At 40.3% G+C, this 10,279-nt stretch overlaps 1 protein-coding gene across 1 annotated transcript; it reads left to right on the plus strand.

The window, feature by feature from the left end:
- Positions 1-2,833: 2,833 nt before the first annotated feature.
- Positions 2,834-9,864, plus strand: LOC127953636 (leucine-rich repeat-containing protein 4B-like). The gene is made up of 2 exons (XM_052552873.1): positions 2,834-3,330; positions 5,647-9,864. Exons 1-2 carry the CDS (start codon positions 3,085-3,087, stop codon positions 7,603-7,605), a joined length of 2,205 nt encoding a protein of 734 aa, XP_052408833.1. The 5' UTR covers positions 2,834-3,084; the 3' UTR covers positions 7,606-9,864.
- The last annotated feature ends 415 nt before the right edge of the window (positions 9,865-10,279 follow it).

A 10,279-nucleotide genomic window follows, 5' to 3' on the forward strand; every position in this document is an offset into this window, starting at 1 on the left:
TTTTTTTTTTAACCGGCTGCCTGGTTAAGAACCACTGTCATAAGGTAACTGTGTGGAGCTTCAGTTTCATTGTCAGTTTTCATTTACATTTGATCATTAATATTTCCCGCATTGTTGTTTTCTTCTATTTAAATTGTGGAAAAGACTGCACATAAGGTCCAGGATGCTGAAAACACATTTGGGGCTATAATAGTCCAGTAATCGTGACTGTGGTTAGCCACCAGTTAGCAGCAGATGCAGTATGGAAGAAGAGAGGCAGGTATGCTGCAGGTAGCTATGACTGTATTAGTGATGCTTGAGTTGCAGTGTTTGTAGAAGAAGGCCTGGGGCATGGCTTCCTGTTACATGACAGCTCTGCAAATGGCTTTTGCCCATAACAGCATGCTAATGCTTACAGTAAAACACTGGTTATGGTCACAGTCAAGCAGCAGCAGGGGACATCACATTTGTTCCCCTGACTGGAGTGTGATTGTGTGTGTGTGTTTGAGCTGGGGGTTCATCACCTTATATTTGTGCTTATTATAGAGAGTAGGTGAACATTTTCAGGCAGAACTCATGATTCATTAATTCAGTTCACACTTATATTTTGTTTAAATGTAGGATAAATATTAAGCACACATACATACATTCCACAGAATCCAGGTGGCCATAGAAACAGGAAATGTGTGAAGCCAAAGCGTTTTTATAGAAAATATTTCTTAATAAACTGATAAACTAAGTGACAGTACTTCATTAAACAATATAATGTGCATTATAACTCAGTCTGGTTTTGTTTTTAAAAGTGCAGTTGGTCATGTGTAGTTTAAGCCTCTATACAAAGTTTTTATTGTTTTTATATCATTAAGAATGACAAAGTTGACATTTCTTGAAAATCCCCTTCAGGGGAAAATATCTCTTTAGAGCGTTTGCAAAGAGTGAAAAATGGCTTAACAGGTGAAGACAGGTGCAGACTTAATGTTCCTTTCATCCATATGCATGCAAACTGTTAGAAGATGGAAAGACATTTGACTATCAGACTGCTTGACTCAACAATACAATATGGAGTAAATAATAGGCCTAGATTTCAACAATTTGAATGCTTCTACTTTCATTATTCAAAAGAAAAGCCATAGAGTGACATCATCTGTGGCAGATATTTTTGCAGGGTCTTGAAGTAATCTAAAGTTTTTAATGTTTAATGTGACCTTTAAAAACTAACTAAAAATAACATGTAATAACACAAATGTATGTGCATACACACTTTGTCTTCCGTAATTTGATCTGATAACCTTTCCAGTGCTCATAAATAAATATACTTGTATGTGATTATTAGTAAACGTGACCCAGTGTGTTAGGGTTAGGGTTACAGACCTGCTTGTATGTGTGTGTTGGTATCATCATTAACTGTCAAAACTAATATTACACACACAAACATATTAGCGGCATACACACACAAACATCAGTTCAGTTATGTCTTTTCTCTATAACTACCTGTTTTATATTCATTCCCTTGTGTTGTCTTGCCTGCATCTCTCCCATCTTTCTTGTGCACTTGTTGTTTTTGATGCACCTATGTTGTCGTTCTCCTCCTTCTATCTCTCTGTCGGTTTCATATCCATCCCTTTCTATTAAGCCTTCCCCATGCATCTCTCTCTGGAAGAAATTATTAATATTTAATGTTTCTCCATCTCCTCTCTTTCCACACCCTCTATCTCATCCTCTTAACATTTCCCTCTCTCTATATCTGTTCCTTTCTGTCTGTCTCTCGTTTACATTTCTCTTGGATCTCTCTCTCTGTCTCAGTATTCATCTATTAGTGTTGATGAGTCTCTTCTATCCCTGCAGCTGTACAGTCATCTATCAGTTTAATAATCTCTCCATCCTTCTGCCTTCTGCCCTACTCTCTCTCTCTCTCTCTCTCTCTCTCTCTCCATCTCCTGTCTCTCTTCCTCTCTAATATGTCACTGTGCTGAGTGTAAAATCCTGTGTTAGATGAACAGGCATGTCAGAGTATGATAATTAGGGCCATCATCATTAGTAATGGCCTGTGTCTCATTAGATACCCTTATATAAGGTTACTGGAGTCTAAATAACCTGAGGTAGTTAAGCCCCATTGCATGGGGTTCAGGTTGAATAAACCATCCATCAGCCAAATCACGTTGCACCAGTTAATGCTACTCTAAGACCCCATGACCCTCAAGTCTATGAGAGAGTATGGACATAAAGATTAGTACCATAGTTCACACTTGCATTATTATTGTAGAAATGCACAAGGGAGCTACGCACACAAATCTGGTAAAGGTGAGTGTAGCCAAAGTCCCTTTAAGGCAAGTCATGTCACTCGGCAGCCATCTTTAAAACGGCTCTAAGGCATGCAATCGCAGCTCCTATCTCTTTGAATGGGGAAAAATTAAATTCTCCAAAACTGGTCACCAAGCTAATGAATACATTTCATATTTGAAATCCCCAATGAAATCTGACAACAACTGTATCCTAAATGCTGCTTATAAAATAAGGTTATTTCCCTATATCATACAGTGTGCATGTGCATGTCACAGAATGCTTACTGTTTCTATAACAAACGGGACTTCTAACAGCAGCTGCAGTGACGTGCTGACCTTACAGATTAGTGACTGGCTCTCTTTCAGAAGGCGGGGCTTTGTCATTAGTGATTGCATCCCTAAAAATGTTATTATAATATTTTTGTCCCTTTCAGCTTAATGCATTAACATTCACTTGATTGCAAGTTATTATTGTGTGGCATTTTAGCTATTATGTGAACCTGAAATATTTGACATGACAAACATGGCTTTCTTCTTTGTTTCTTTTTTTGCAGTAAACCATGCATTCGTCACAAAGAAGCCTATCAAATAAGAGGACCTGTTAACGCAAAGACAACACAACGTATGTAATTCTATCTGTATGAAAAAATAAACAAAGACAAAACACGCCACCAACTAAGGAGACCGAATATTTCCACTGAAAAATGCAGAAGTGACATCCATCGCGGGAGGACTCTACAACAGTTAAAGAGACAGTACTGGAGACATTGGAATCAGCCTACCATCATCTTTGGAACACAGGAAGGGTCATGACCCAGTTGCCATGCGCATCACCACGGTGACCAGCCTTCCTAGTCCCTCCCCCCTCCTCCTCTTATTGGCTCAGCTGCTGTTGTGGCTCATCCTCCCAGGCCAAGAGGCAGTCGGAGCCGCCTCCACCTGTCCCACGCTGTGCAGTTGTTCTAATCAAGCTAGTCGAGTGATCTGCACAAAACGAAACTTAGAAGAGGTGCCCGACAGTATATCAAACAACACACGATACCTCAACTTACAAGAGAACTCAATACAGGTAAATACTGACCTCAACTTTATTTCCCATCCGGCTTTGGGAGAGGATGTTTATGTTTGTTTGTTTCTTAGATTTATTGAGTGTCGTTTTCACTAATGTTGCTTGTTAAACTAAGTTGTGTTAAACACAAATGGCTCAGCCTTGCTCAAATATTAAAGGGATAGTTTACCCAAAAATCAAAATTATGTCATTAATAACTTACCCTCATGTTGTTGCAAACCCGTAAGACCTGAACTGAACTGATTCTTTTGGTGATTGATTCTGAACTGATTCTGTGCTAGTGTTATGAGCGCGGGTAAACCGAAGGCTTGAATCAAGGGCAATCATCGCCAATGATGGCATTACGTCGAGCGCAAAAGAACCGGTGAACCATTTTCTTCAACCGGTTTATTGAATCGAACTGTCCGAGAGAATTACTGGTGATCCGAAAACCGTTGCAACCGGTTCTTGACTCGTGAACGAGTCAGTCTATTGTTCGTTATCTGGCTCGGCTCGGTGTTCATCTTCAATTCTCTCTTCACAGCAGTTAAGTCAGTGTACTGTTTGAGTACATGCATTACTCCGAGATATTGGTTTGTTTGAACTCAGAGGGAGTGTCAGCCACATTAAAAAAGTTAACAGCTTAAGTCATTTGTGGATTAATGCGTATTGGAGACGCGAACCATTTAAAATGATTCAGTTCGATTTGGTGAAAGATAAACGGATGTCTTATGGGTTAGAACAAAATGAGGGTAAGTTATTAATGACATAATTTTAATATTTGGCTGAACTAACCCTTTAAAGTTTTAGAGTGAAGTCAGGTGTTAATATGACCTACTTTGAGTGTGAAGGTTTAGATTTATTCCCAAGATGAAAAAGATAACAGCAAATACACTGTTTACCCCGACAGTGAAAGTGTTAACCAAAAACAAGCTTATTAAAATTGAAGAATAATAATAATGCTTTTCATCAAGCCTCCATTTAAGCATAAAAATTCTGATTTGGTTTGTTGTGTCCTCGAGCCCCACTTGAAATGATTAAAAATCTAAAAATGTTTTAATACCTGGAGGCATCCTAGATTCTTTGGCTTCTTTCTCTCCCATAGCATTTTACCACAAGAGTGCAGCTCTGACAGTTCCCACCCTCCTCTTCAACACCCCCAACCCAGTGTGTTTAACACCCTCCTCCCCTCCCCTGCTCTATATACAGAGGGGATTGTGGCAGTAGGCCAGGAGGAAGCTTCTCGCTGCCCAAGAAAAGCAGTTCTGGCTACATCCAATGCACAGAGACAAATTGTTTTAGAACCCATAGCATTTAGGACGTGTGAATATTCTCTAGTCTTTTCATTTATTCTTTCATCAGGTTTTAGCACATTCTAAAAATATGTCTGTTTTCACCATTACTGAGATTTACAGTTGCAAGCCAATTTATGTGTGGCCTTTTTGCATTGGGTTTTGAAGGGACAGTTCACCCAAACATGAGCATTCTGTCATCATTTACTCACCTTCATGTTGCTTAAAACTTATATGTTGTTCTTTGGAAAATTAGAGCTTTTTGAGGAATCTTTTTGCAGTTTTTTTGTCATCTGTTCATGATATCAATTTCTGTTAAGATACAAAAACAAACTAACAAACAGAAACACAATAAAAGTATTCCATCTGTTGTTTTGAATCCATATGATAATGGTGTGCGAGAACAGACATAATAATTTATTATTCACTTATATTTTTTTCTCTAAAATGGTCCAGTGCCCTTGTATCAGCTTTAACACAGACACTAAACAGCATTTGTTTGTGTGTCAGAACTGAACATGGTTCAAATGCCAGTTCAAATGTGTCGAATTACATTTGAGTGCTACAGCGGAGGGGGAGATTTGCTGTGAACAGCAACTTTTTTTCTGTTCCTTGCACAGAGCTGTCCTATGGATTAATTTTACAGTGATTTTCTGTAGTTTTTTGTTGTTTGTTTTTTAGATTAAAAAAAGGTCACTATGACCTGAAAAAAAATATGCTTGACGATTCTTCTAAAATTCCCCTTTTGTGTTTCACTGATTAAAAATAACAGCATGCGGTTTTGGAACAACATGAGGTTGAGTAAACAATGACACAGTTTTTATTTTTGGATGAACTATTCCTTTAATGTGTTTTTCTTCAAACATTAAGAGTGACGGATAACAACTTGCAGAACAACTTTTCTGTAAAGCACAACAGAAAATGAATATAATTTCTTTGTCTATGTTCTAGACTTTTTATGTTCTAAAATGATCATCCTTCACAGGAACAAACAGATCACACATAACTTTAATCCTAAACTTGTACTTGTAATTTTCTCACTTAGGTGATAAAATCAGACACATTCAAACATTTGCGGCACCTGGAGATTCTCCAGCTCTCCAAGAACCAGATTCGTCAGATAGAGGTGGGTGCTTTCAATGGCCTCCCAAACCTCAACACTCTGGAACTGTTCGACAACCGCCTCACTCTGGTGCCATCACAAGCTTTTGAGTACCTCAGCAAGCTGCGGGAACTGTGGTTACGAAATAACCCCATTGAGACTTTACCAGGCTATGCCTTTCACCGTGTCCCCTCGCTGCGGCGTCTTGACCTGGGCGAACTCAAGAAGCTGGATTATATATCTGACGCGGCCTTCGTCGGACTAATCAACCTGCGCTACCTGAACCTGGGTATGTGTGGCCTGAAGGACATCCCTAATTTGACTTCCTTGGTGCGATTGGAGGAGCTAGAGTTATCTGGGAACCGTCTGGAAATCATCAGACCTGGATCCTTCCAAGGCCTGGAATCTTTGCGCAAACTATGGCTCATGCACTCTCAGATGTCGGTCATTGAGCGCAATGCGTTCGATGATCTCAAGAACCTAGAGGAGCTTAACCTATCCCACAATTCCCTGCACTCTTTGCCCCATGACCTTTTCACACCTCTGCAGAAGCTGGAGCGAGTGCACCTCAATCACAACCCATGGGTGTGCAACTGCGATGTGCTTTGGCTAAGCTGGTGGCTGAAGGAAACTGTGCCGAGCAACACAACTTGCTGTGCGCGGTGCCACGCACCACCCTACCTTAAGGGGAAGTACATAGGAGAGTTAGACCAGAGCCATTTTACCTGCTATGCCCCCGTCATTGTGGAGCCACCCACTGACCTCAATGTGACTGAGGGCATGGCTGCTGAGCTAAAGTGTCGCACTGGTACCTCCATGACCTCCGTGAACTGGATCACTCCGAACGGCACCCTAATGACCCATGGCTCCTATAAGGTCAGGATTTCCGTTTTGCATGATGGCACACTGAATTTCACCAACGTAACTCTGCGTGACACCGGCCAGTACACCTGCATGGTGACCAACTCAGCTGGGAACACAACAGCAACCGCTGTCCTGAATGTGACTGCAGCAGACGTCAGTGTCAACTACACCTACTTCACCACTGTCACTGTAGAAACTGTGGAGTCTACGGGAGATGAAGAATCTGCATTGCGTGTCTTCAACGAGACCTTCATCCATATTCCTGGGCCTACACCTTCCGGGCACCTCTGGCATAAAGTTGTCCCCACTACTGCCTCTTCTCTCTCAATCCTTGGCTCATCGTCTTCTCCCCGAGCAACCAAACCCACTTTCATTGTCCCCATATCTGAGCCCAACTATCCCTCTGGACTGGATGATGTGATGAAGACCACCAAGATCATCATTGGTTGCTTCGTGGCCATTACCTTCATGGCTGCTGTCATGCTGGTGGTGTTTTACAAGCTGAGAAAGCAGCATCAGTTGCACAAACACCACGGGGCAACACGAGCCATCGAGATCATTAATGTAGAAGATGAGATTGGAGCGGGAACGGGCATCCGTGGCAGCGGCATCTCAGGAGGATCCACGGTACCACAAGGAGGGTCAGGCGGAGGTGGACAGAGCTTGCATATGCACCTCCCCGAAATCATCAACCTCCAAGACCTTGCACGAGCAGAGCATCTCAACCATTACTACAAGCCCCATCACTTCAACAATAACATGATGGGTCTGGGCCTTGGCGGAGGCTCAGGTGGAGGCCTAAACAATAACAACAACCCTTCGCCCTGCTCCCTTGCCCAAACTGCCCCCATCTCTTGCACACAGGTGCCAGTCTCTGCAAGTAGTACATCATGCTCCATGCCTTCTCCAGTGCTTCTGCCAACCCTTGGCAGCCACTGGTCACTAAAAGGCCTGATGGGTAAAGGGCAGAACCCACAGATTGAGCCATTGCTTTTCAAGAGCGGCTCCAAAGAGAATGTCCAAGAAACCCAGATCTGAAGTTGAGAAAGAGAGTAAGGGAGAGCGGGAGAAAGGTAAATGTACAGATAAAAGATGGAGAAAGAGTATCAGGGAGACAGAAACAGATGAAGGGTATTGGCTGTTCAACCCCTATGGGCATGTTCTCAAGAGTAATGAGAAAGGCAGACCCAGCATTGTATGAAATATTACCTACACAATAATACAAGATACAGCTGTGAAATCGCTACCAAGTAAATAGGCTGGCAAAGAGTGGAGGGAATTTCTAGAAGGAAGACAGGCAACCATACCACAGTTTGAAATCAGTCTTTGCATTTCTCTGATCCGCACATATGAAGGGGGTCATCAGACATCAGCAAACAAAACAACACTTGCCAATACCTTATAAATCGATATGTTTTTTGTAATGCAAGATTGATAATTATGTGCCAAACTTGCACCAAAGCAAAATCTTTGCACACTACGCATGTGTACAGACATATTTCAGAAGACAAAAAGATCCACGTGTACACTGTACACCATCAAATACAGAACTCCATCAATAAAGCAAAGATGCTATGAAAATCAAAACCATACTCACCGTTAGGTAGGAAGTGTATATAGAAATACATGAACAACCTTAAGTATTTATGGACAGTGGCTGAGAATGAAAAATCACATCTGAAAATGGTATTGAGAACGGTAAAGCTCAGATAACAAAATGGATCATTAAAATTTTGTAGAGGTTCGCAGTCCTAAGAAAGAAACATGGATAAGTAGACCAGCACTGTGTAGAGGGCTTATGTTTCATGATGATGATGGACTCACATTCTCCCCTTTCTCAAAGGCTCTCACAGTTGAGGGGAAAAAAAGAAAACAAACACGGACTTAAAGTGCAAAAAGACAATGAAAGATTTACAAATTTTAAGAGAATATATAAACTATGAAAGTATCCATGATATATAAATATATTTTCATTCAAAGAAATAAATTATGAAGAATCTTTACATTTTTCTGACTGAAAGCCACGGCTTTTGAAGAATTAGCAGCTGCTGGTGTAGCGCTCTGTCACTGATAATTCCTTTCTCTGCATTAAAACGAAAATCTGTCTGAAACTGGTACACCCTCACAGGACTTAAGGGCATCCTGAGGAGACGAAGGCAAAGGGATGGATCTTCTGAAAATTGCGTTTGATTTTAGATACTTTGGCTTTGTTTTTTAAGTCTCAAAAGGCTTCCCTTTATTGTTCTATAACTAACAGGGTCATTGAGTAGAAGTGATTTTAATTAACATTATAAACACACTACTGTTTGATTCCGCAGGCGTTTGAGATCCAAACTGGGTCGATATCAGTTATCACCATTATCAACAGAATTATAAAAGACAATAATGATGATAGTATGCAATGCAATGGAAAGAAAGTAAAACACTGTAAACGTTGATCTACATGCTGCTATACTGAGAAAAGATATTTTTAGTGAGTTGTTTAAGGAAAGTCTGTTGAGAAAGCTTGAGTAAAAAGAGGCTCCTGTTGACATTGCATTACTACTACTATCATCATTATTGGAAAACATCAAGTGTTAAAAGCATAGCGGTTTTAGTCGGTCTCTTTGTTTTAACCTAGAAGTAATGTTTGTTTTTAATTGTGTAAAAAGTGATTGTCGCTACAGCTGATAATCCCTTCAGTAAAGCTGGAATAGCAGTGGACGTACTGACAGTGACAACGATTTGCTTGAAGCATTACAAACTACTCCTCAAACAACAACTACTCCTCCAAACAAGGAATTGGTTGGGCCTTAAAATGGCTTCCTCAATTGTCTGTCCCCTCTGTTTTATACAAGACAAAAACTTTACCAGGACCCTGCTTTTTTGGCAATGTGAATCAACAAGATTCAGGACAGAGCACAAACTCTGATTACTGCAGGGGTAAAATGGATTATTGCGAACACTGTGTCCAGACATGTGGACGGAACTATTGTTTGAGCTGAAAGTGAACGGAGGACAGCTTTTGAAAGGTAAGAGAAAACCCACTCAGTGAACGAGATTGGAGTTTGGAAAACTTTTTTTCTTTTTTTTTTTAATGAAAATGGACAAATAAATGACAACTATAGAAACTTATAGAGCTCTTTTAAAACAAAACTATTATGATAATAAGTGTCTTTCATGATTTGTTTTTATCTAGTTTATTTTTGTTTAGTTTTTTTCAAAAACAAGTGTTATCTTAATTGTTATATTGTTATTGTTATTATAATTAGCTAATATTACACTCGTTACAATTATCGAAAATGTTATTTTAGCAGAAGTCACTTCGAAATTGATTTTATATATATATATATATATATATATATATATATATATATATATATATAGCACACAAACTGGCAACTGAAATTGTGAAACTTGGTGGCATTGATTTGTTAATTGTTTTTGTCTTATCTTTTTTCTCATGTATTTGAGGTATCACTGTATGTAACCCTTAGAGCTTAAGGCTTGGAGACAGTTTTCACGAGATGCAGACAGAATGTGATTTGGCTGGTGGTAGTGTTCTTCTCTGCAGAGAAAGAGATATGAGAGAGCGAGAGAGAGAGAGAGAGACAGAGAGGTAAGAGAGAGACAGGGTTTCTGATACACGCTCGTTCTCCGAATGTCACCCATTATCAGTGCAGAGAAGTGCGACTGTGCCGTGTCAACACCCTGTTGCCGCGGCAACACGCCT

The sequence above is a fragment of the Carassius gibelio genome, chromosome B3, assembly GCF_023724105.1.
Source record: "Carassius gibelio isolate Cgi1373 ecotype wild population from Czech Republic chromosome B3, carGib1.2-hapl.c, whole genome shotgun sequence".
Lineage (NCBI taxonomy): Eukaryota > Metazoa > Chordata > Actinopteri > Cypriniformes > Cyprinidae > Carassius > Carassius gibelio.

Bases quoted from the DNA above. Each gene is read 5' to 3' on its own strand.
- LOC127953636 (XM_052552873.1), top strand. From the start codon at position 3,085: ATGCGCATCACCACGGTGACCAGCCTTCCTAGTCCCTCCCCCCTCCTC. The intron at 3,331-5,646 runs GTAAATACTGAC...TTTCTCACTTAG, and splicing joins TACAAGAGAACTCAATACAG to GTGATAAAATCAGACACATT.